The 27,575-nt window shown below is 44.5% G+C and overlaps 1 protein-coding gene across 10 annotated transcripts in view; it reads left to right on the forward strand.

Annotated features, from left to right (window-relative positions):
• Positions 1-27,575, forward strand: part of PTPRU (protein tyrosine phosphatase receptor type U) — a 363,596-nt gene that overhangs the window by 254,033 nt on the left and 81,988 nt on the right. For 6 of the 10 annotated variants that reach the window (XM_083626763.1, XM_083626769.1, XM_083626764.1 and 3 more), the window contains exons 13-14: positions 3,634-3,670; positions 15,506-15,644. In XM_083626763.1, the coding sequence (XP_083482889.1) occupies positions 3,634-3,670; positions 15,506-15,644 (176 nt within the window). Of the gene's footprint in view, positions 1-3,633; positions 3,671-15,505; positions 15,645-26,827; positions 26,858-27,575 lie in introns of all 10 variants that reach the window. The other 4 variants (XM_083626762.1, XM_083626766.1, XM_083626767.1 and 1 more) reach the window with 1 other exon arrangement.

The following is a 27,575-nucleotide window of genomic DNA, read 5'->3' on the forward strand; positions in this document are numbered from 1 at the left end:
TGGATTTTCTTCAGGCTGTCTACAGAGGGAGAAGGGTGGGGATCTTGCTCAGGCATCTCAGCAAGAGACAATTCATTTGACACCCTTTCTTGCAGCGACTCCTTGCATCTGCTAACATTAGGAGATGTCCTCCAAGGACTCCAGGCCTGTCCCCTGCAGCTGACCCAGTGGGCTGTTCTGTCCTAATCTGCAAGACGATCAAGCTTGGCCTGGCTTCAACAGCCCAGCTTTCATTGCAGAGACAAATCTGATCTGACTAACCCGAGGTTCTGTTCCACGTCTGGGCAAATCTCTTTCAAGGTGACTGCTGGAACAACGGGGGGGGCATCCTCCAGAGGATCCTTGATGCCTTGACTTGACACATTTCTGCAGCTTCCATCTGAGCCACTGGGGGTGCAGAAGTGGGCAGACAATGTATTGCCGCACCCATAGAAGTCAAAAGCTGTAGAGCCACATGAAGGAGTGTGTGCTGCCAGAGAGAGCTGGCAAAGAAGTGGGAAGGGTTGCCATTACATGTAAATCCATCAATTTAAATAAGGAACACAGGAAGCTGCCTTTGACCAGGTCAGATTATTTGTCCATGGAGCCCAGGGTTGTCTGCTTTGATGAACAGCAGCTCTCAAGGGTCTCAGCCTCAGACTGTTTCCCACTACATGCTTGCTAACTGATCATTTCAATTAGAGATGCCATGGATTGAACCCAGGACATTCTGGGTTCATGTTCTGTGTTATTTTCTGGAAGCAAGGAAATTCAAATGTTACAGGACCACGGACAGCTCCAAAAGAGCTACTTGCTACAACCAATGTTGGGAGAAGATTGAGGACTTTTATGCCTCCTCCAGGCTACACCCACTAAAAGCATTTGGCGTGGTTTTTTGTTTTTTGTTTAGTTTTGGGAAGGGAGAGATCACTGGGGGCATACATGATAGAGGTTTCTAAAATTATGCACTATGTAGAGAAAGTGGACGAGGAAAAAAGTTTCCCTCCCCTCCCTCCACCTTATCCATAATACAAGAACTCAGGGTTGCCCAATTAAATGGGTGAAAGCAGTTTTCAGAACAGACCAGAGAAAGTGCTTCTATGAACAATGCGTAATTATCAGTGCTGCAGATGTAATGGTGTTAGTTTAAAAACAGGGTTAGACAAATTCATGGAGAACGAAGAAGCATACACACCATAAATTTAAAACACCTCTCCCCTAAAATAAATAAATAAATAAATAAATAAATAAATAAATAAATAAATAAATTCTGGGAATTGTAGTTTGTTAAGGGTGCTGGGAATTATAGCTCTGTGAGGGGTAACTGCAGCTCCCAGGATTCTTTCAAGGTGTGTCTCTGTGTTTTAAATGTATGCAACCTAAGTCAATTGGAGGCTGTTAGCTAGGTAAACGAAACCTCCAGGTTCAGAAGCAGTTCCTCTAATTGCAAACTTGGGTAGTGAATGCCAATAAGAATGGAGCCAAATGGGGCCACTCAGAATCATAAGAACATAGGAATCTGCCTTATACCGTCAGACCATTGATCTATCTAGCTCAGTATTGTCTACACTGACTGGCAGCAGCTCTCCAGGATTTCAGGTAGGAGTTTTTTTCTGAACTCTACCTGGAGATGCTGGGAATTGAACCTGAGTCCCTTCTGCTTGCAAGGCAGATGCTTCAGCACTGAGCTATAACCCTTACTCAGAAACTAGATGGACATGTTGGCATGTCCCAAAATGTCTTGATATATTTTTTAAAAATGCTCTTCCAAACTTCCGGTCGGCGCCAGCACTAATGGCCGCCTCCTGCTGAGCTCCGCTCAGGGAGGCTACTTCACGAGTTCGGGTCTGACCGCTACGGCGAAGCGGGGACCCCTAAAATCTCAGGCGCGGAAGCCTGAGAGCAAGGAGGCTCGGTGGGCACCTTAAGCGCCCCCCCTTACTGCAAAAGAGCCTTTTTAAAGGCTCCGGAGTGGCATCGGGGAGCGCGGTGCTGAGAGCCGCTACCCAGCCTTTGTTTCTTCTGAACAAAGAAACAAAGATGGGGGGGGCAGTGAGACAATATGGATTGAATGTGCTCAGTAGTCACTAAACCTTGGAATGGCCTCCATGAACTCCTTAGTTCTAGAGAAGGGCATGGTTAGCTGCCTGGACTTCTGAACAGGAACACTGTGGCTTGGAGGCAACATTTTGTTGCAGGTCTCCTTTGTGCTATTGAGCACTAATTGCTGGTAATAGCATTGTTGCATCCATGCCTTGCTTGTGGCCATCCCAAAGACATCTGACTTAGTCACTGTGGGAAGCAGGATACTGGTATATGTGGAGCGCCGGTCGAATTCTTAGAACTGTAATGACCCCAGGTTGGTAATGATTGACAGAAGCTGTTAATTTCACAGTCCAGCTGCAGGGAGAATAGAATAGCTGCCTGTGTGAGCAGGCAGGGGAGGATGTCTTGGGAAGCTTTATGCCCCAGCTGAGGTTCTTTCCAGCCTCCTCCTTATTGCTGCGGTCTGGTTCTCATGCACCCAGCATCCAAATATCCCAAATGGCACAACAAGGAATCCTAACATAATGAGTAGATATAGATTATGCACATTAAGGAAAATGATGCCCATTTGTTTCATTTCCATTCTTCCATCTGCAGTGATTGTGTTATTAGCATGGCATTTTGGCAGGCAGGCAGGCAATGCAGGGGGGTGCTTGAGGAATCCCACTGGGCAGGCGAGATAGAGAGGGAGGAGACAGGCAGTGCAGGAAAGAAAAGAAAAGTGAGGAACAAAATGGTTTCTCAGCTGGGCAAGTGAGATGGCTCTCTATCAACCTGAGAGGTTACTGTATTATTTGTGTATAACATGCCCCTGTGTATAAGATGCCCCCTGTTTTTGGGGACTCCAAATTAAGATTTTTTTTGGGGGGGGGGTAGCCCAGAGTAGCAACAGCCAATCAACACCAGCCCTGGCCACAGCAACGAAGAACACGCCAAATAGCCACTGACTGTCTCCGGCTCACAACCCCCAATTTTTAACATAATTTTAAAGGAAAAAAAGATAGTCTTATACTGTACACGGAATCGTATGGTGTATTCATTTCTATCCATAGGCCTTAAATCTAAAGGAATTCAATGCCATGGAGCAAATTCCTGTGCAAACTTTGCTAGTCACTGCAATTGGCATCATTACGATTTAAGAACCAGCTTTTAAATCGGGGATGGGGAACCTGTTGCCCTACAGATATTGTAGGGCTTCAGCTCCCATAAGCCATAACCAACATCAGGGGGGCCATTGGGGGTACGGGTGGGCAGGGACCCAAGGGCCCCCCAAATTTTCACTGAGGGGGCTGGGGGGGCATGGCGACCTTGCAGATGCCATGTTGTGTGGTGTGTGTGAGTATGTTGGTTGTAAAATGGGGTTTTTCATGTTCATATTGCTATTTATTTAAAAGAATGCATATATTGCATTCTGGTGGAATAACTGTGATGGGATGCAAGCAGGCAGAACAATATTCATTGTAAAAATACAGAGTAAGTTTGCATAAAGCTTCGACAGAGTGTTGTTTTCCGTTCCCACTTTTGAAGCAGAGTTGTTAAAAGAAAAGGAAAGAAAAACCAGGCTTCACGGACCAGTAAAACCTGATTCTCTTTTTTCTTCCCTGTTAGGAAACGAGGCTGAATTGCATCCGAATAGCCCGGAAAGGTAATCATTCTTCTTAGTGTGTTTTGCCTATATTATCCCCGTCTATTGTCAAATGGCCTTTCTGATTTGCGCCCTCTTGCTGAGTGACATGCACTAGTTTTACTTCCATAGGTTAGCGGTTTGCAATGAAGTGGCTGCCGGTGAGCCAGACAAGAGTTGCAGAGCCAGCCCATGATATTTTGCTGCCAGAAATGTCCATCCCATTCTTCCTTGAGGCAGATGGAGTTATGTTGTCATCTGAGCCAGGGAATACCCAGGGGTGTTGTTTGGGGATGGCTCAGGTAGGGATGGCCAAATCAGTAAACTTCGGTTTCTCTCAGTTTCTCATTTTTACAATCATAAGTTCAGTTCGTCGCATTTCCACATCTAGGGCTGGATTTAGGTTTGATGAGCATAGCTGTCAACTTACAGATTTGAGAATAAGCCTTGAAAATAAGGGATCAGCAGCCAAAATAAGGGATTTTGGTCAACCAGCTGAAATACGAAGTTAAAAGGGACCAGATAATTTGGGAGAGCAGCGCCAGTTTTTAGCCCTTCGTTTCCAGAGGTTGCTGCTTAAGACACCAGCTGATGAAACACTGCAATTAAATAACTACAAGCAGCAACCACTTTTCACGCAAAACAAAGTCCAAGCTACGAAGATGCTGCTGCAGTTCTGTATCTTTTCTCTCATGCTCCATCTGCAGCTCTCAGTTCCATCAGGCGGGGCAGGAGGAAGAGAGGGGGCAAAAATAGCGCCCAAAGTAAACCCGCAGAGCAGACCATCTATGCCAGTCTACCACTACAAATCTATGGGAGAAGTGCTTGCGGTCCTTCCTCTGCTTTCCCCCTTTATGGTTAGCCCTTAGAACACCTGCCCAGGCCTCCGCCTCCTCCTCCTCTCTCTGAACTGCTTTCTCTATGGTTGCCCTCGCTCTCCTCTCAAGGCTGCTCAGCAATTCATAGGCCGCGTCAGGCTGCCCATCTCATCCGGGTCCTTCAGTGGCGCAGCCGCAGTACGGCCTAGCGGGAGCGGCGGCGGCGACTGGCAGAGGGGAGGCCCCAGGCAGAGATGCTCAGTTCAGTGGCTGCGAGGAGGATGGTGGCGGAAGGGCCCAAGGCTCCTGCCAGGCCCGGCGGGGAGGGGCTCCTGGGGGCCGAGGCTGGTGAGAGGAGGCCGGAGGGGGGCGGGCCGGGCAGCCAAGCAACACAGTTGGAGCCTCCCTCCTCCCTGGCCGGCAGAGAGGGAGGGAGAGGAGCTGCTTCCTTTGAAACCCAGGAAATTTAAGGGACATCATCAATAAGGGACAGCAGCGGGACACTGCGCTGGGATAAGGGAGTTTCCCGCCAAATAAGGGAGGGTTGATGAGGCCCTAAGCTACTGAAGGTAATGGGGCCCTTTATATGTCCAGCTGTCCTTTGTCAACAACAAATTGTTGCTGTTTTTTGTGTTGAATATATGCTATATGGTAATTTATGGACCTAATAGGTATCATAGCAGCCTACACAACACAAAACACTGTTGCTGTATGTAGATTTTATTTTATTTGTTTTTTATCTTATATTTTGGAAATGTACATCCAGTTTTTTTCCTTTCATTTTTTTTTGGGGGGGGGGGCTCCCAAGAGGGTGGGGCCCTAAGCTATAGTTTGTTTAGCTTATTCGTAAATCCGGCACTGTCCACATCAGTTTTCCATAACACCAAAGGCACAATTCCTATATTGTGCAGAAAGGACCACCTGTGGGCTTGTCCTCTCAAGATATGGGTTGTAGCAGAAATAATTTTCCCTTAAGCAGAATTTGGGATTTAATTTTCCAAAATGGAGTGGAGGCAGAGCTTGTGCCATCATGCTTTGTATCTGCAATTTTAGTAAGCATGCACACATAGTTTATAGGCTGTGATCCTTAATACACATACTTGGGAGTAAGTCTCATTGAACTCAGTAGTATTTACTTCTGAGTAGACATTGGTTGCCATATGTCCTCTTTTTCCAGGACACATCCTCTTTTTCATGAGTATGTAAAATGAGAGTCATCATAGCGATCCATAGTTAAAAGCAGAAGTCAGCAGATGTGCCCTCTTTCTTGATCTTCAAAATATGGCAGCCCATAGGATTGTGGCGTAAATGAAAGTTTCACTGCACCATTGCATTTGTAGTCTTCAACTGCTGTATACACAGTGAGTGTAGGTCATGCACACCTGCAGCATGAAACATAAACAGTGAGAATCAATTTGAATTCTCTGCCAAAGTTCATGGCAAAACATTCAGATAACAGATTTCACTGCAAAGTTCCTCTGCAGGAATTCTATAGAATCACTCTGTGGATTTTCTCACACATCCCTCATCTAAGCCTAAATCACATTTTTTCTAAAACAAATAGAAATGTAGATGCTCAGCAAATCGAGTCATTTGTGTAGATGTTTTTCTTCCCCATAGCAACATGTTCAGGGTCTAAATAGGAAATGAATTTTCTCCCTGGCATCTGGATAATCCATTGTCCTCAGCTCCTGCACAACTGAAACATTTGTTTTGGGTTAAAAACAACAAGACTGAGTAAAGAATAATGGATTTTGTAGGAGAGCAAATTTTTTGTGCCCTGGATTGGGGGCCCTTTCAACCTTGCTGACATATTTTCAAAGCTGAGAACATGAACAATTGATTTGGTCTGCCATGTGTTCTGGACATGTTTGGTATTTTATAATGGTGGCTGGCAATATTATCCAGGAAAAAATTGTGTAGCTGGCGGTCACCACGAGCGACTCTTCTGAAATTGATCAAGGAGATATTTCTGGGTTGTTCTCTCTCTATCTCTCTCTCTCTCTGGATCCTGGAATTTCAGCAAATAGCCAAATGCTCGGCCTTTCACTGAGATTGAACTTCAGGGCCTCCCATGTGTTTAATAAAATTCCTTGCACTTGGCTAATATATTTTGCTCCCTTTTGGATTCAGGGACAGAGAGGGGATGGGAGGACTATGCCCTTAATAAAGCAAGTTAAAAATTGTAGTACAGTAAGAAATGAAAAACGGACATAGCTATATGTGCACAAATGTAACAGCCATGTATTGGTGAAAAGAAGTTACAATAAAATAGGCAGCGTGCATTTCTGCAAGGCTTACAAAGATCCACATAGCACAAGAATCATATTAAAGAACGCTCTAAGCAACTGACAAGTATCATTACACTTGCAAAGAGTACGTTTCAGCAAGGCTTACAAAAAGCAAATTATTATTATCGTATTGAAGGGTGCTCTAAGCAGTTCACAATAGACTTCCGGATAAGGTCATGGATTGCCAAATCTTCTTCGGATGATAACACCTCAAAAGGATTTCAAGGCCCCGATTGCAGTTTTCCAAATGGATAACACCACTGCAAAGGTCCAAAATCATAGGCAGGAATAAATCCACAATAAAGCAAGTTAAAAATTGTGTCTCAGTGAGAAGTGAAAAATGGCCACAACTATGCGTGTGCAACTGTCTGGTGCAGAATATTGAAGGACAGCAGGGATTAAGAACCATATGATGATTCTGTAGGACCGGGATCCCCAAACTGTGGTCCATCGACCTCCAGGGGTAGGCAAGATTTATTCAAGTGGGTTTGCAGCACTGCCCACATTAGGTCCCCATATCGATCTTTTTCGATTGCATATTATTGCTGATTTTATTTCTTGTTTTTTACTGCATTGCAAGTTGAGTTCTATGGACTGTGAATTGTAATGCAATGCAATGCAGTATGAGGAATAAAAGAAGCAATAAAAAGACAATTAAAAATCATACAGCATCTAGCACAGCAAGGTGTGATGGCTACAACAGGCAGAAAAATCGTTAAGTGGCCTGCCAAGACCACCAAAATTTCTGAAGTGGTCTTGTGGGTGGGAGTTTGGGAACCATTGGTTTAGGAAAAGGGTGGAGACTCTGTTTTGGATCAAGGGCCACATTCCCATCTGCGAGCCAGTTCCCAACAGCAAAAAGCTCCCCCCTTATAAATTATAATGCTGAGATGAAGATAGCTGCTGTTGCTGGTGGTGATGATGGTGGAGGAACAGGAGTAGACTCTGCCTATAGTTCTGCAAAGAGGTATTGACTATTAAACCTGAAATATACTCGGAGTCGAGAGTGGATTTCATGCTCTTTATTCAGCTCATAGTGATGAGGAGGAATGGGAGTTCCCCCAGAATGTCTGCTTTATATACATTATTTACACAATGGGCCCCACGTGATTGGCTAATTCTGGGATTCTCCTGTAGGCCAATCAGGTTGCGGATTCACTTCCACCTGGAGCTGGATTGGGGGGCTCCTGTGGACCAATCAGACTGTTGCATTCTGAAGCCTATTGTTCTAGGACCAATCAGACTGCTGCATTCTGAATCCTATTGTTCTAGGACCAATCAGACTGCTGCATTTTGGATCCTATTCAACTCAGTACATAACAAAACCACTCTGAGAATTGTAACTTTGTAAAAGGAACAGGGGCTTCTTAACTCCCAGCACTCTAAACAAACTACAGCTCCCAGGATTTTTTGGGGGAAGCCATGACTGTTTGTAGTGGTCTAATGCTGCTTTAAATACATGGTGTGAATGTGGCCAGTGTTTGAGTGCTTCTCCTTGATTAGCTGAGAGTGCTTCTCCAAGCCTCCTTTGTTATTATGATTAATGAAAAGTGGTCCTGGAAATCTTCCTTATAGTCATTTGTAATAATACAAAATTTGTTTTATTCAATATAGCTTTCTTTGAAAATTTCAAAAGAAGCTCCTTCTCGACCCCCACCCCCAAATGCAGAATAAATTTCCAGCAGCGTACAATTTGGGATTGTTAAGATTGCTGGGTGAGGATAATGGGACTCATTTTCTTGGGGGGACTGTAACTTTGGGTTGCATGCAGTGTTAGCCCTACTCAGAAGAGACCCACTGAAATGAATAGACATGACTATCTTACATCCATTGATTTAAATGGGTTTACTCTGAGTAGAATTTAGCAGGCCATGGCCCTTAGTCTTGGGACATTTCCCCTGCTCCTTTTAAAACTGTTGCAGGTGTTTTATTGTGTTTGGCAACTTTTTATCCTGCATTTTAAATCAATCTGTTGTCAATGACAGACCACACTGGGACTTATAAATGTGCACAGGGTGGTACTTCAAGGCTACAGCCCTCTTGTTAATTTCTCTTTATGGTTCACAACACAGCAACTGGGCAGATGGAGGTTCCTCTGTGGGATTGGAGGAGAAGGAGGCCTTCCACGCCTCTTTCTGTGTTTGTCTGTAATCATGTCTTGTCCTGTCCATTGATCTGTTAAATTGGGATAGCAGAGCATCTTTTTTAAACCGAGTAAATGATATGTGTGTGGAGCACGGGATGGCATTTTCTGGAATGCAGAACCAGAGCTATCTGGAGTTATGCACATGAATCAAACTGGCAGAGGCTTGCTGGGAGCAAATGTACTGTGGAAGTCACACGAGCATACACACAGTATTAGTTTCAGCTTAGTTTATTGGTCAACCAAGAAAGCTTGACTCCTTCCTTCAGCTACAAGCATGGGAAAAACAAAACCAGGATACAAAATACAATATAAAGCAACAGTAAATCCAGAGACAGATCATTATCAGCCTGTCTGTTGAAGGCTTGAATCTCTATGAAAGATCCCTCTTGGAAGTTTCTGGGCCTGGACGACATATCACCATGGGATCACCCAGATTGGTTTCCATTGATTCCACAGAGTCAAAGAAGGGACTTGTGCCAAGGGTCAACACTGATGCAGCTTGCTTCAAAGGTGCTTTGGACATTATGAAGCATGCTTCATAATGCTCGCTGCAATGCACAAACAGTATCACGACCTCCAAATGTTTGCCCCTTCCTTAGATTGCAATCCCCTTTCATCCTGCCTCTGGACCACCCGCTCCTGACCTTCAGGCCCCTTTCTATCACCTTTCATGCTAGTCCAAATAATGGAGGAATGTTTCTTTCATCCGCTCCTCACTCTCATCTCTGATGCTTGGCATGCTGCCATGGCTATGTGTCGGGTGCAAGGAGCAGGGGCATTGCCAGGCACATAAAGTAGGGGAGGCATAGAGCACTCACACAAATTTGAATATATGAATTCAGGCTGCTTGGGGGGGATGACAAATTCCAGCTACAGTGGTACCTCTGGATACAAACGGGATCCGTTCCGGAGCGCCATTCGCATCCTGAAGTGAATGCAACCCGCGTCTGTGCGTGCACGGGTCGTGATTCACCTCTTCTGCACATGTGTGGGACATCATTTTGATCGTCTGCACATGCGCAAGTGGTGAAACCCAGAAGTAACATGTTCCGTTACTTCGAGGTCGCCATGGAGCGCAACCCAGAAATGCTCAACCAGGATTTACTCCACCCCACCCACAATCTATTGGTAATAACTGTTGGTTATGTGCATATTAAAACTCAAACAAGTGCTTCTGGGCACTTTAAGATGGTGGGTGGTTAGTTTTTCACCAGCACTGTGCCAATGGCCCATCAAGTCCAGCATGCTGTTCTCACAGTGGCTGGATTCAAGCACAAGAGTGATCTTCACGTCCTGTGGTTTCCAGAAATGGGAACATGTTTCTTCTTATTATTGCTGCTCCTCCTTCCTACTACTAACATAAGGGGGAGGGACAAAACACTTTGCACTCCAACCCCCATGGCTATCCCTGAACAATGGCCCTAGCCAGGAGCCAGGTGCACCATGTGGTGGGGACCGAGGGGTCAGCCTCCCCTAATTTTTCAAGGAGGGGGCTGGGTTCCCCACAAATCATGTGGCCCTGCGCGATGTCGTGCAGGGAGGAGGCCAAGCGCTGGCATTGCGGCAGCGGCATACCTGCGTGTCCTGGCCGAGTGCTAGGTGGGGATGATGACGTGTCACGTGACATTTAACATGATGCATCATGTGATGTGCCCCTGCAATGTGGGAGGCAAGTCAGCGCCCTTGTCAGGAGCCCTGGGAACTGTAACCTTCCCAGTGCTACTGTCGTGCGTTAATAGCAATGAGAAAGCAACAACACTTGGTGTTCCTTGGACACAGCGTGCCAGCAGAACAAAAGCAGCAAGAGAGGCATGCATGAGAGCCAGTGTGGTGTAGTGGTTAAGAGCAGTAGATTCATAATCTGGTGAACCGGGTTCGCGTCTCCGCTCCTCCACATGCAGCTGCTGGGTGACCTTGGGCTAGTCACGCTTCTCTGAAGTCTCTCAGCCCCACTCACCTCACAGAGTGTTTGTTGTGGGGGAGGAAGGGAAAGGAGAATGTTAGCTGCTTTGAGACTCCTTTGGGTAGCGATAAAGTGGGATATCAAATCTTCTTCTTCTTCTTCTTCTTCTTCTTCTTCTTTGGGAGGAAGCAGGTGAGTGGGTGAAAGTGAGAGCTATTGGGACTTTCAAAGACAGGTTGCAGAAGGGATTGGGCGACACCATGCTCTCAAAGAAATCTTAGGGGGAACACCAGTATCTAAAACAACTTTGAATTGGCTTTCGGGTTGTCGGGGAGAATGAGCTACTTTCTGATTTCAGGGTGAATATTATTGTGCTCCTCTCCCCTCAAGCCTGACTAGGGGAAGGTCACCCATCACTGAAGTTAAAGCCTTAGCAATAGAGGAGGGTAAGCAGGAGTGACAGGGTTTTAATGAAGAGCTGAAAACTGCCAAGGTCCACAGATGCAACAGCACAGACAGATCACCAGGGAATGGAATGAGCACTGTCAGAACCCAAAGCATGTTCTGCAGTGCTTTTTGCATGACATTATTGCTCGACTCTTAAAAATGCAGGGGGACTTCAAGCCAAGGGGCCTAACACAGCTCTCTGGGCCTCTCTATCCAGCTGTTGGGCCTTCTTCTCTGGAGACTTCACTTCTCACCAGCCTTGTTCTAAGGAATGCCAGGAGGCAGCGAATTTTGTCCTGTCAATGCTGTTTCCATTCAGCTGCAGTTTAGTTTCTTTCCACTGAAACTTACATAACTCATTGTGCTACCCGCTATGGTTAAAACAAACACAAATTAATTATGTACTTAGTTACAATGCATTTCAATGGGGAGGAAATGTCAAAAGACAATTCGGAAAACAACGTAATTCTTTATGTGAAGTTTGTGGATTAAAATAACAACAATGGTGTATGATGCTAATATGTGCTTGCGTGATTTGCATTCTGGACATTGGACAAACATGCAAATTGCAGCAATTTCTGTTCCCATTTCTATTTCTGATGGAATTCTCTGACATCCCTACTCTGCTCTTTCCTCAAGTGCTTTTGCCTGGCTAGAATAGGCCTCCCCTCTTGCCTGGTTGGTGAGATTTGTGTGTAGAAAGCTCTGACTCCTGCATAGCTGAAATGTAGACTTGTGCAAAACTAAGAATCACATATGTCACCCCACCGACTTTATTCCTCCGTCCTCAGCCTCTACTGGCATGTGCCCCCCAGAAGTTTACACATAAAGGAATGTGGCCCTCAGGCTTGAACCCCCCCCCATTTTAAAACAACTTTTGCTTTCTTCATTTGATGCCTCACCCATGTGAATATGTTTTGGGGCAGCTGGATTCCTATTTAATCATGAAAGGATCTCTAAAAATTTGTGTAGCAGGGAAAATTTGCCCCAACTACAGCTTGGTCAGTTATTTGGGTAGGTGTGATGGATGGATGGATGGATGGATGGATGGGGGAAGGGAGTACAGTGGTACCTCGGGTTACATACACTTCAGGTTACATACACTTCAGGTTACATACGCTTCAGGTTACAGACTCCGCTAACCCAGAAATAGTGCTTCAGGTTAAGAACTTTGCTTCAGGATGAGAACAGAAATTGTGCTCCGATGGCAGCAGCAGGAGGCCCCATTAGCTAAAGTGGTGCTTCAGGTTAAGAACAGTTTCAGGTTAAGAACAGACCTCCGGAACGAATTAAGTACTTAACCCGAGGTACCACTGTACATGGCATGTCTTGTATATGTTTGCTTGGATTATTTTTCTTTAAATCAAGTCACTAAGCAAAATCATTTTGGTGTTGTTGTTTTTTTTATAAAAAAACCACACACACACACACACGAAACAAAGCAAAACACCATGTGGGATTAGATTGGATTGTTTGCTAGAACATTAAACAGGCATTGTGCATGGTTTGCTGAAGATGTGCCTTGAGTGGCCATGAAACTCTGCCCAGCCTTTTCCGGACAGAGCCATAGGAAGGACACCCACGCCTCTTTGTGGCTTGGTCTCGGTCATGTTCCACTCAGCTGGGTAACCAGCATACTGCAGGGCGTGGCTGGCCTCACATGTGCCCAGGAGGGCGGGATAGTTCTCGCTTTTAATTGTAGAGGCCAGAAAGACAGACGGGATTCTCAGCTTTCCACAAGGGCAGCTCAAGGTGCCAAGGATCTGTTCCCAACTATTGAGCCGTAATATCAGCCTCTTTTGTTATAAAGCAGCTTTCAGGGGGTCTCAAGGAGATCATTGCTTATCAATGCATTTACAGATTCTTATCAGGGCAATACTTATTTACCTACTTTATTCACCTATTTTCTCTGCTGCACAAAGGGGCGCAGGATGACAAACAGCCAAAACCAAAGATCGAAACATTTAAGACATTTAAAATGGGGGGGGGGGGGGTTGAAGAATAATAAAATCATAGAATCACAGAGTTGGAAGGCATTTGAAGGTCTAGTCTAACCCCCCTGGAATGCATGGAACTCAATTAAAGCATCTCTTCTGCTTAAAAATTTCAAATGAAGGAGAGTCTACAAGCTTCGGGGGGATGAGAAAAGCTCCTGCCTGAAACCCCGGAGTAATGCTGCCAGTCAGTGTTGACAGTACTAATCTAGATGGACCAATGGTCTGACTCAGTATAAGGCAGCTTCCTATGTTCCTTCAGTTCTGCGCCATATGTATCAGAGCTATCAATCGATGAATTATCAAAGTGTTTCAAGTACCTTGGCCTTCATGGTACATAGGAACCCGCTGGATCAAACCAAAAGCCCCCAATCCTCTTTCCTGCAATATCTGCCCACATGTTTCCAGGAAATCCACAAATCTGATGCTTTAGCCATCTAGCTCATTACTGTCTACTTTGACAGGCAGCAGCTCTCCAGAATTTTAGGAAGAAGGTTTTTCTCATCACATCCTAGGATGACAGGAATGGGGGAGAGGGCCTTTTCTATAATGACTCCATGCCTCTAGAATTCACTGGCAGTGGGGATCATTACAGGGCTTTAAGAGTGCCTTAAATACTCTTTTGCTTCACTCTGTTTTTCCATGAGTTTGGTTTTATGTTGTTGCTTTGCAGTATAGCTGATGGCTCCATATTGTATTTTGTACTGGGCTTTTTGTAGTCTTGGGACTGGAGGGAAATTTTTAAACTGCATGCCCTGTTCCATGTAATACCAAATATTTATACTACAGTATATAAGAATACTAAATAACTGATTGGACAGAATATTTAGCAGCCCTTTCCAAATACTAAAACATACACAAAACCACTTTCCATTTGAGATCTTCCAATTCTATAAATATATGCAGCCTGTTCCTTGACCTGAGCATTTTTGTTCCTTCTTCACAAACTCTGTCTGTCAATCTCTTCCCTGGCCCGTTCTTTCTTCTTAAATAAAGCTGTTCTTTTGACAGTATTGAGTTGCTCTCATGATTTCCTTAAAAATCCATTCTCTTTGGCCTTTGGGTTTTTTCCACAAACTCTCATGTACATTATCCTGGAGATTGTTATAATATAGAAAACTTGAGTTTGATTCCTTGGTTTTATATGACCTTTTATATATCTCAATAAAAAGAACAAAAGATCCAGTGGAAACTGATGCGCAGAAATATCTTTCAGTAGGGCTACCACCATCCATCAGGAGTTTTAATTATTGCAGGAGTTTATTGTGTATTTTGAGATTGTGACTGCATTATATTTTGCCTTGTAAGTTTTCTTGGGAGGGCATAAAATGCTGAAAAAGAATTTTGAATACATAAATAAACCCATCTCAGATGCTGTCCTGAGCCATCCACTAGCAGACACTCCAAGTGTCCCTCTTTTACAGGGATGTCTCTGATTTAGAGATGCTGTCCCGCTTTCTGATTTGATCCTAGAATGCCCCTCTTTTCCTTAGGATGTTCCTATTTTCATTGGAGAAATATTGGCAGGTATGGCGTTGATGATGATGATGATGATGATGATGATGATGATGATGTTGGGAGCCGCCCAGAGTGGCTGGGGAAACCCAGCCAGATGGGTGGGGTATAAATAATGAAATTATTATTATTATTATTATTATTATTATTATTATTATTATTATTTTTATTGTTTTTTATGTGTTAGAAGCTACCTAGAGTGTCTGGGGCAACCCAGTAAGATGTGTGAGGTGAGGTATAACCAGTAAAATTATCATTACGGAATGGGATTTTCCTATTTTCATTGGATAAACATTGGAGGGTATGCACTAGTGCCATGAATTCTATAAATAAATTGCATGTAGCATGGAACACTTCCCTTTTGTCAGTCTCCAATCTCCCTCTAGTCAACTTCTTTGGGTGATTGACTCCTGGTTTTAGTGCTGTGGCAGGAGTGGAGAACCTTTGACCTTTCAGGTGATACTAAACTACAACTCCCATCAGCCCTTGCAAGTATGGTCAGTGGTCATGAATGAATGAGAGCCAAAGGTTCCCCATACCTGTGTTCTAGGAGAAAAAAAGCATGTTTGGAATTCTCTTTTGGAATTCAATGCCATTTTGTTCAGCCACTTTTAAAAATATTTTGTGGGAAGGGGTTGAGCAGAAACCTCATCATCAATGGAGCTTCCACATAGGAGAAAGGAGATGGTTCTACATATACCAATACAACAGGCCAGAGCTATTTTCTTTTTATCCCCTGCAGCTGCCTGCAAAGAGAGCAAGCGTCCCCTGGAAGTGTCCCAGCACTCGGAGGAAATGGGCCTCATCCTGGGCATTTGCGCCGGAGGACTGGTGGTGCTGATCATCCTCCTGGGGGCCATCATTGTCGTCATACGGAAAGGGTAAGGAAATGTTTTCCCCTTCTGCCTTCGCCATCGCTGCTTCTCCAGTCGCAAAGCTCAATTCACCTCGTTTGGAGCCCAGCAGCCTTGCTCTGGTGGATGGAGAGAAAAGTCATGGAGGATGGAGAGGCAGGGAGAGCATCCACAGTAGCCAGCCAGAGTCTCAGGCCACTCACCTGTGCCCCTCCCTCCCTTATCCTAGTGAGCCGTTGTTCTAAGCTAGAGGAATCTTCCTCCTTCCACTAGGCCCCGTAACCAGGGATCTTTGGGTGAGGGGGCACAAAACAACCAAGGGATCATGGCAGATCAGACAGGACAGACATGCAAGAAGCCTAATAGCATGTGTGGACAGTCACACCTCAGCCTAATTTCAAATGCCCCCTGCAAGCGATCAGTTCTGAAAAGGGCAATTTGTCTTTCCCCAACAGTCCACCCACTGCCAGCATTCTGCACCCATCAGAAGTGTGCTAAGGGAATGCAGCCCTGGAGAGAAAAAAAGAGGTCCCCCACCCACCATAAGTCTTTTAGGGTGTCATGGGTCCTATGTTCATTTTGCTAGGCAGGACTCAGTCAGTAGAGCATGAGACTCTTGATCTCAAGATCGTGGGTTCGAGCCCCACATTGTGCAAAATATTTCTGCATCGCAGGGGACTTGATGTCCCTTGTGGTTCCTTCCAAATCTGTGTTTCTAAACTGGTTTCAGGAGGGATTAAGGATGAATTTATCAGCATGGACTGCATGCAATAACCAAAAGACAAACTTTTAACATCCAGTGGCTAGAAGCTGGGAATTAATGTTTAACAACAACAACAACAGGCAACTATTTATATTAAACACATTTCAAACTGCTTTATATTTCGAAAATGTCTCAGCAGTGTACAGTCTAAAACGATCTATTTTATTTAAAGTTGTACATTGCGTGGTATATGATATGGCAGTATAGAAATACTGCTACGAATGAGCTGAAACAAAAACAGAAGCTGAAAACAGTAAAGCAGCAGAATGGAACATAAAAGCATCTAAAAGTGAATAAAACAGAATACCAGAGGATTCAAAAACATGAAGCAGGATGCAGTCTGATGGGTCAGGGGAAACCTGTGGAAAAAGACAAGGTTTGAAGCAACTGATGGCAGAAGGGAGGGTATTCCACAGCATGGGTGTGTCAAGGCTCATCAGCCTTAATATTCTGTAGGGTGCAGAGGAGCAAGTAGAATTTCCCCTTGTCACACACCTGATATTTTTCACCTTCATTGTTATCATTATATTTTTCTTTGTTATTCATATTTTATTTTTTTGGGGAAAAGAAATAATCAGGAAAGAAGAACACAAGCATACTCTTCCCATATATTCTACGCGATCTTAGAGGTCTGTAGAGGGACAGGTAATCTTTCGGGTAACCTGGTCCAGAGTGGTACATGGCGCATTATGTTAACAAGGCCGAGGTCTGAATCCCAACTTGCCTATTCAGAGGAATCTAAGCTGGGTTCATGCAGCCCCAGATCACTACAAGTTGGGTTGAGGGTTCAGAGCTATCTGAGGTTGTCAAGGGATGGGGCTTTGGGCAGTGAGGAGAGGCTGGTGTGAGGGTATTGCTGAGAAACTGTGAAAAAGAGAGATCTATTGGGTGGCTGCATCCTTGTGGAAGAAGATGGCTTTCCCACCTGGCTTTTCATTCTCCCCACTGCCAGGCCTCAGCTCTTTCCTGTTCCTTCCTGGTCCCTGAAGGATCTGATCCTGTGTGATTGTGTTCCTTCCTGAGTGGCTTCCCTTGCAGGCAGGGAAGCTGTTCTCTCTCTCTTTTTTAAAAAATATTTTTTATTGGTTTTTGTCACATTTTTATACATTTTAACTTAACCATCTCAAACATTAAAACAACAAGGTTCTTTTGAACCTTCAGCCCTCTTTCCCTCCCTCCATGGGTTCCATATTCAAGACTGAATTTACTGCATCTTTTACTGTTATCCATCTGTTATATATCCATAATTATCATAGTTAATTCCACATTACATCCCAGCCAATGATTTTAATTGTTTACAGTGGTCTTTTAAATAAATTAAAAGTTTGTTCCAGTCTTTTTAAAAATACTTGGTCTTCCTGATTTCGGATCTTCCCCATCAGTTTCATCATCTCTGCATACTCCATCAGTTTCGTCTGCCATTCTTCTTTTATTGGTACTTTCCCTTCCTTCCATCTTTGGGCTAGTAGCATTCTCGCTGCGTTGTTGCATACATAAAAAGTCTTTTATCCTCTTTTGGTATCTCCTCACCTATTATACCTAACAGAAAAGCTTCTGGTTTTTAAACAAATGTCTTTCTAAACATTTTCTTTAATTCATATATCGGGGAAGCTGTTCTCAAAGGAGCAGCGCCATGCAAGATCAGATCCTCCTGATTAACAGCTGTGAAGCATAAGGGTCAGATCCTGCACAGTGTTCTTGCACCCCAAATGCACTTATAAAACTCTTTTTGAAAACTCTTAGCCCCACTCCTGAACTGGACAGGGTGGTTGGCTCCTTGTTTGGCACAGGGTGACTAGGCCACAGTGTGGGATCTCATGGTGGAGGCTGGACTACAAATGCCAGTCAGTCAATCACTTTACCCAGAAGTTTAGAACTGTGGGCAGCAGAGAGAGAGAGACCCATGTGAGCTTTTTTGCTTGGACCCAGCAGAGCGGTCCTCAGCTTGGCTTCCAGTGGCAACACCATGCCGCTGTCATTGCTACAACCCAGGTTGCTAATGGGCTGGACAGCTCCTCAGCACAGATCCCGCAGAGTCCTCTGAGCTTCAGAGCTAAGGCTGGCAGGGGGCAAGGAAGCAGGTCAGCAATGCCTGCTTTGTGTTCCGTCTATATTTCATGAGTTCCCATTCTGCCTGGGTAGGCACGATCCCTCTGCCCTTTCAGGAACATTAAGTCCCCGACAAAGGAGTTGGTTTTCCCCCAAGCAGCCCACCGGGGAATGACAAGAGTCAGCAAGGCGCAACAGGTCAGGCCAGCAGGAATCGCAGAGGTTGGACGGAGTCACACGCTCATGAGTCTCTGGTGGATTGGCTGCATGCTATCCACCTCACGCATCTTCTGCCTTTGCACTGCATGCTGCTCACTGCCTGACAGTCAGTGGCTTGGAAGCGGATCGAATTGGGGGCCACCGTGAAACTTTCTGCCTTCAAAACAAAATTGGGTGTCTTCCAGGAAGAGAAAGAAAAAGCGGGGGGTGGGGGGGAATGGGAATCTGGATTGGAGTCCTGAGCTAAAGATCATATGGATGCCCAGAGGCAGGATTTGTGATGTTCTCACAACCCTCATCCTTCTGTACAAACATACATGCTGGCTTGAATTAACCCATAGCTGCTTCTTTATGTTACACTTTCCCCTTCCAGGCTGGGGTTTTGTCGTAGGTATATTCTGCATCGTGTTATTGATGCAATAATAGTGCATTATTGGTGCAATTTCTCTTGCAATAGTGGAATAGTGTTGGATGTATTCTGCTTTATTTTTTTGTTTTTTTAAAATACACATTTTTCAAATATAATAATAATAGTAATAATAATATTTTTTTATTTGTATCCCGCCCTCCCCAGACGGAGCTCAGAGTGGCTAACATCATATAAATAATACAATGTACATAAAAACAAGCAATCAGTCAATTAAAATGCATCCCAAAATTAAGTCAAATAAATTAAAGTTAAAGTTAAAACTGGACAAATGGCAATCCTCAGGTTAAAATATTACACATATCTTACAGTTCTTTTTTAATCACCTCATTTAGTTTTTTCCCCCTGTGATGCTTCTCCAATGATACCCCATGATTGCTGTCCAACAGCAACAACCACAAAATAAATAAACCAGAACATTTGTGGTATAAGATATAACAGCTTGTGCACTGAGTGGAAATGGAGCAGTGTGACTGCCCCGAAACCTTTGCAGGCGCAAACAGTATTGAAAATGGGGTTGTGCGTGACCACCCTGGTGAACACAAATAATAATGAATGCACCATAGAAAAGGATGTTTGAATGCAGCCTAAGTCCTGTTGACACCATACATTTAAAGTCATGGCTTCCGCCCAAGAATTCTGGGAACTCTAGTGTGCTAAGACCCATATTCCCTGCACAGAGCTACAATTCCCAAAGTTCCCAGTGAAGAGGGATAGATTGTTCAACCACTTTAGAATTTGTAGCTCTGGGAGGGGAATGGGGTCACCTAACAACTCCCAGCATCCTTAACAAACTACACTTCCCAGGGTGCTTTGAGAGAAGACATGATTGTTTTAAGTGGTATTCTAGTGCTTTCAATGTATGGTGTGAATGTAGCCTAGGTCTTCGGAATAGGAATGTCTTGAGAAAAATGGGGGAAACAGAGTTACGTGTTGGTAGTTGGTGCTGAAGGTGGTTTCTGACTAATGCTGCAGTCAAATTACAGTCTTACAGAAGGGCACAAATCCTGGATGCCATTTAATTTATCCTGGCAAAGAACAATCAAGTCCTGTTAATGTGCTGGGATGTTCTGCCAACTTGTTGTTAAACGTTTCTTTGCGCCCATCTTTCAGATTCCAGAACTGTGCCGCTATTTGACTGTAACATAAATGGCTCTGCAAAGGATGACATGCCAAGCAGTGTTGAGCTTAAAGAATTCAGTGTCTGAAGTGGATTTGTTTAACCTTGTGCGACAGGGAGGGGGAAGAGGAGGGAGGTCTGTCTTCTTTCACCTGGGCTCTGTGCCGTGCCAGCTCACACAGCGTCTTGGCAGACATGAAATGCCAGCTCCGTAGGGGTCCTCATATCAATTGAGGGGCCCTCATATCAACCGAGAGCTTCAGTTCATTTTAGGATTTCTTTTTAATATTAGTTATGTAAGGCTATGCACACATTAGCGGCTTAAAGCACAGTTTCCCTGCCGCTGCTATTCAAGTTGCATTTGCACATTGCAGTACATGCCAGAGAGTGAGTCTTCATCCAATGTGCATCATGTCATTCCCCCCTGCCAATAAATTTTTATTATTTTCTCAACACCGTTTCATACCATACATCAAATCACATCTATACTTCTAGCTCTGCCGAGCTTATGACTTCCCTCCTTCCTTTCAACAGGTATCCCTTGTTTCTTTAAATCACTTATTTTAAATAATAAATCTCTTATTTATTACATTGTAGGAGTTATTTCAGTCCTGCCAGTGTTTTTAAAGTTTTACAATTATCCTTTAAATACACCATAAATTTACTCCAACTTTCTATGAATCTCTGGTCGTCCTGGTCCTGAATCTTGCCGGTCAGCTTGGCTAATTCCGCATAGTTCATCATTTTCACCTGCCACTCCCAATGTGCATCATGTCTTGGGTCTCCCTGCACCTGTTACTCCCCACACGAATACCATTCATAAAGTTGTTGTTTGTGTGTATACACAATGGCTGTCTCAAATGTACATAGGTAAAGGTAAAGGGACCCCTGACCATTTGGTCCAGTCGTGACTGACTCTGGGGTTGCGGCACTCATCTCGCTTTATTGGCCGAGGGAGCCGGCATACAGCTTCCGGGTCATGTGGCCAGTATGACTAAGCCACTTCTGGCGAACCAGAGCAGCACATGGAAACGCTGTTTACCTTCCCGCCAGAGCAGTACCTATTTATCTACTTGCACTTTGATGTGCTTTCAAACTGCTAGGTTGGCAGGAGCAGGGACCGAGCAACGGGAGCTCACCCCGTCGTGGGGATTCGAACCGCTGACCTTCTGATCAGCAAGTCCTAGGCTCTGTGGTTTAACCCACAGCGCCACCTGCGTCCCCTTGTACACCCGCGTCTCAAATGTACATACCTCAGCTTAATGGTGAAGTGAATGTGCCTTACGTTTTCAATTCAGGTAGATGCTGGCTTGAGGGTGGGGGAAAACTCATTAAATGGCAGTCTTTCTAAAAAAAGCAAACAAACTACAGGATATGGATTGTGGCTAACCTCCCGTGCACATGGATTCAAACAACAGCAGTGGGTATGCACTGGGGCCAAAGTAAATGATAGTGTGTACACAGCTGAATACAGTGTTCTCCAACTTTGGTTTCCCAAATGCTCTTGGTCTACAGCTCCCATCATCCCTCACTTTTGGCTAAGCTGGCTGAGGATGATGGGAGTTGTCATCCAGCAACGCCTGAGGAACCAAGGTTGAAAGACACAGATCAAATACAACACAATTAGGGACAAGCTAGGTATCAGTGCTCAGTGCCTTTAGGCAGCTACTGGGACCACGGTTACTTGGCAGAGCTTACTGGTGCTGGTACCTGCCCAGTCATAGGTCTATCTAATGGCAGCAGAGGTGGGCAGCCACTTAAATTTCCCACAGTGCTCATGAACAGCACTCACCAGACATTATGGATGATGGTTGGAAATGAAAAGAGTCGGCCAATGCTGCCATTGTTGGACCTATCATCCACCAATGGAGGAGGGAACCTAACAGGGGGCACTGCTGACCTTCCTCATGGCAGTCATAATTTGGGATGCAACACATCACTATTGATCTTTCATTCTGCATGCAACTCCCCCCCCCAAAAAAAAAACCCCCCACCCAACAACAATTGAAAGGACATATGTGGATAATAATAGAAAGAGTGGCAGGATCTGTGGATCCAAGGGATTCCTACCTCAGCTTTTCAGTGAAACCCATTGAGCAGTATAAAACTCACAGATTCAGGCAGTCAGAACTGACTTGCAGTGTTATAAGCCCTGCATTACAGGGCTCCCTTTTTATTTATTTATTGTTACATTGCTAGGGTTTCCCCTGACTACTACAGAGATAGGGGGCAAGCTGTCTTCACTGCTGCCTCCACCTCCTAGAAAATCATGCTGCATAATTTAAGAAGCTAGCTACCAGTTCATTATGTTATCTGTGCTGTTTTTAATAGTTGCTTTCATTTTGGAAACCAGATTTGGAAGCAAGCTTGTGGCTTATATTGAGTCGGAACATTTGTCCATCTAGCTCAGCCCAGGGACAGTCAACTGGGTGACTTCCAAATGTTGTTGGACTAAAGTTCCCATCAGCCCTGCCAGCATGGTCAATGGTCAGGGATAATGGGAATTGAAGCCCAACAATTTATGGAGCCTACCACTTTGGGTGCTCATGGTCTACACTGACTAGCAGCAGGTTTCAGACAGGGGACATTCACAACCCTACTTGGAGATAGTGGGAATTGAACTTGTGACCTTCTGTATGCAAAGGAGATGTTCTACCACTGAGCTATGGCCACGTGGGTTGCTGAGGAGGAATAAGATTACAAAGTCTTGTGTCTTGTGAAGAGGAGAACTCTGACTGTGTGTTCTGGAGAAATTGGAAATGGTTTATTTCTTCAATTATCAGCTTCATAAAGGATTAAAATGCAGGTGGTTGGTGGGAGGGAATCAAGCCTTTAAAAAGACTCCTGGGAGATTCTTAAATTGGGTAGATTTCCTCAAAATATTAAAGACACTCCTGTAGAGCCCTTATTCACATTCCTTAGTCTCTGCACAGAGCAGATCTGCTGTCAGTGTTACTTTGTCTGTTACAGCCTTTCCTCAACAGGTTAAGAATCCATTCAGACATCCATCTCTTCGCTTGAATCAAGGTGTTTGGCTGATCCCATTTTAAATGTCGCAGTTGATTAAATCATTTCAGTTGGAGTTCCTTGCAAATCCATGGTCAGCTGCTCCTTGGATTCAGAGAGTAAATAAACAACAGATGGCTGCTGTTTGTGCTAAAGGAATGGCTTGATACCCAAAGTGGTGTCTCTTTCCTTCCTGACAATTCCGTATTTGGTGTGTTATTGGGCTGGTTTCAGGGTTGAAACCAGGTGTGATGGCCCCTCAGCAAGGAGCACCTTGGTGACCTTCCTATTTGGTCCCCTCCCACCTCCAAACTGTGGGCTTGGTAGTGTTGGCTGGGTCCCGGAAGATGCTTGCTACTTTCACTTTCCCACAGGAGTGATGGTGTGACAGACACTGCAGGGCATTGCAGGAAATGCAAGATGGTACATGGCTTCCTGTTTGGGATCAAAGAAGGCATCATTTTCCATTTGGCCCTGCTTTTGTTGCATACAGAACTGTTTCCTTTTAAAAAATAATAATAATTTTTTACTAAATTTTCCATTTTAACAATCCAATCAAATCACATTAAATATTCCAAATTATACAAATACATATCATATAGTCCAAATATTCTGCCAAATTATAAATTTTTATTGGGACTTCCCATGCTTCAAGTTCCCATGCATACAGAACTGTTTCCATTCCACTACAGTTCACTTTCTGCCCCAAACTACATTTTCCACCATTGTCCATTGCAGTAAAATTATGTCACTTAAGAAGTGTAATTCATTTTGTAATTTATGCCATCCCTACATTATTCTATCCCATTCATTTTGGTACGAAGTAACCACAATGCAAAATGAGGGGGAATTTAACAATTATTTGTGGACTGAAAGCAACAACTGCAGTGAATACTTACGGCATTTGCTGGATTGATTGCTGTTCCAGACATGGGGCAAATAAGTGAACACAGGCAATTGTTCCTCCTGTTTCCATTTGCATCATATTTCTTCACCAAGCCTGCTTACCAGACCCATCCGTTGCATCCAGATAAGACCATGACTGGGGGAATGAGAAAACGAGAGAGACAAAGCAGGTTTCAGCTCTGGTGAACTCTGCCAAGGTGGTTGGACCCTAACTGTCAATGGGCTTATGGGTGCTGAATCTGGATGCTGGCCTACCTGGTCTACACAATGCAAAGGAATAACATGGGAGTGAGGTAGTAATGTACAACCTTCCCCAACCTGGTGCCCGCCAGATGCTTTGGACTACAACACCCATCAGCTCTAGACAACATGGGCCAGTGGCCAAGGATGATGGAAGGGTTGATGAAGGCTGTGAGAGTAGATTCTTAAGATTCCTGAGGTGTTAGAATAGATTCAACAATGTGATCTCTGTCTGCAGTTCAAAGAGGTAGATTGCATGTTGAGATCACATTGTTGGATAGTCCTGCAAGTTCTTGCTAAGTTCATCCATTGCTGAGCTAAGTTGTTGCTTGCAGGGTTTTATATATGTGGGGGGAGCATTTGAAAAACAGTATTGTTCCACCTGCAGTCTGAAATGGTACAATTCACTCTGCTGCTATGGGATCTTAGCACCTCACTCTGCTAAGAGTCCCTTTGGCCTCTCAGTGCTTCTGCAGATAGTCTAAAACAGGGCATTTGAAACATAAATATGTGAGATGATATCATTACCTTAAAATTCAGTCTGGGAACTGAGGCCAAGAGACAGTGGCTTTAATGTGGAGCATTTCAGCTTGGTACAGCTTTTCCTTCCTCCGTAACACAAGGAGGTGACCATAAGCTGCACCTGCAGAAATTATGCCCTCTAATAGTGAACTTGGGTGGTGAGTGACAACAGGTCCCCATGAGAAACATGGGGGAGATACTGGATTCCTCAGAGAAATCTCAAGCCACAGATTGCTGTGCTTTTGAGGGGAGTTGAGAAAATGGAATAGAGTATCATGTGAGAGGGCATGACTGGCTGGCTGGCTGGAACACTAAATAGGCAAGCATGTTGTCCCTTGTACACAACTCTCTAAAAAAGTCCAGGAGCCCCATTGCTGGAGGCTGTGCTGGACTCAGGAAGACAATTGTGCAATGCTTTGCTATACCTCTCATGTGGCGAAGTTGACCATGGGAAGCTAATGGAAGCAAAGAAATTGCCTGGGAAACAGCCAGGCCTCCAGCTTATTAGCAGATATGATAGGGAAGGATTTGCGGAGCTATTTCTGGCTGGGACTAAAGGATGCATCTTCCCAGACTGATGAGCAATACCTGTTGCCTCCCTGCAGGTTTAGCTGTGACAGGAAGAATGGAACTGTTAGGAAGAATATTAGAAAACACATTGGCTGTGAGAAGTGGAAGATTGAGTCTGCTGGCTAGGATATGTATTGGCCTTTGCCAGCAGTGTGCATTTCAGATCTTTTGGACTACAAATCCCATCAGCCCCAGGCAGCATGGCTGGGGCTGAAGGAGATGTAGTCCAAAACATCTGAGCTCTGAAGGCTGATAAATATACCATTAATATATCTGACCCTCAGAAACACCAAGACAGCTAATAACAGCATTAAAACTATAATGAAGCAAATTGAAACTATGCCTGCAGTGGCCCTTCAAAAGCTACCCCCCCAACAGAGAATCAAATATAAGTCACTGTCTTTAATTGAAGGCTTCAGGTAGCCCTGGGGTTCTCCATCTGGCACCACAGTATGTCACACAACATCTTGGCACTCCCAATTTTTAATTATTTTTTTAAAAAATTAAGTTGGGAGTTGGTTGAGTTTTATTGTTTTATTATTTGAGGGGGTGACTATTGCCTGTTTTTTTTGTCTGTCTGTGTTTTATTCATTGGGGTATAGGCGTTTCTGCTTTGGGGGAGGAGGGGGTCCTGAGCATCCCCAGTTTTTCTTACATGAAATGATTATTTTGTAGTGCCTGTGACACTTCCTTAGATGTCCAAAAGTGCCCCTCCCCAAGTCCCAAAAGGTTGGGGACACCTGATCTAGCCTCTGCATTGCTCGGAGAAATAAAGAGGTCTCTTGTTATTATATTTGAGACACAGTGTAGAAAATCAAGGGTGGGACATGATGGGATAGGGTGGTGATATACCTCTGTTATGGGTAGCGCCATAGCTGCTCAACAAAACAAATGCTCTGTTTTCAACCTGATGAGAACAAATTTGTAGCAAAGGAACTACATCACAATCCCAAGCACTAGATCTGCAGCAGTCCAGATTATCTGTCAGTTACCAGCGTACAATTTCAAGGGCACCTGGAATTAGATGTGCTGTTTGCGAAGTATGTGTGTTTGCAGGTGTGGGGAAGCGAGTTACTCCGCGTCTTTGCCCTCTCTAAACCTTTTTGGCAGGTGACCTTGCTTGCCCTCCGGGCAGCAGCAAGCATGTCCGAAAACTGCTTCCCATTTCCAGCTGATTGCTTTCTCTGTCTCCCTGCACTTCCTTCCTCCTTCCTTCCCCCTCTCTCTGTCTCCAGCTCCCTTCCCCTCACCCCTTTGCATGGACAATGGCTCAGTCTCTGGTCTGTTGTCATTTTAGGCTCCAAATATCCCATCTTCTCCTTCATTATTTGCTGAGAAAAGCTGCTTATGCAATCTCTGCTGTTTCTCTTTGTTTGCACGCTTGCCAGGAGGAACTACTATTCCTATTCCTATTACCCGTAAGTAATTCTCATTCACTCGCGCTCGCTCCGCTGCTCGCTGCTCCCAGTTGGTTCCCTTTCCTTGTCACATAAATGTTAAAGTACCATTTTGGGGGGCTTCAGGGGTGGGGGGAAACGGCTGCTGAAATAAAATGTAGAGACTCCAGAGGGAGGCGGGGAAGGGGTTTGACGCTGGAGGGGATCAAGACCTGGAATGCCTTTTAGAGAGGCTATATACACCTCAAGAGAATGCAACTCACCCAGCTTCCACCATATTTCATTTAATGGTTTTTGCCCATCTGGAAATTAAACCTCTGCAACTGCTTATGTTGGATTCATCTAAAGCCTGTTTCATCGAGATTAGGAGTGGGTAATATTCTTCAGCCCCATAGGCAACCTCATTTGGGGGAGCAGTGTCACATGTTGGGGTTAGCTGGGGCCAGAGGCAAAAGGTGATGGAGCAGCAAATATACATTTTCCTTTCATACATCAGGGTTGTTTTTACCTGTTCCACCCAGGCAAGCAAGAGGCATTCTCAGAATCTAATAATAATAATAATAATAATAATAATAATAATAATAATAATAATAATTTATTATTTATACCCCACCCATCTGGCTGGGCTTCCCCAGCCACTCTGGGTGGCTTCCAAAAAATATATATTAAAATACTCTAATACATCAAACATTAAGAGCTTCCCTAAACAGGGCTGCCTTCAGATGTCTTCTAAAAGTCT

This window comes from Podarcis filfolensis (genome assembly GCF_964270895.1).
Source record: "Podarcis filfolensis genome assembly, chromosome: 8".
In the NCBI taxonomy this organism is placed as follows: domain Eukaryota; kingdom Metazoa; phylum Chordata; class Lepidosauria; order Squamata; family Lacertidae; genus Podarcis; species Podarcis filfolensis.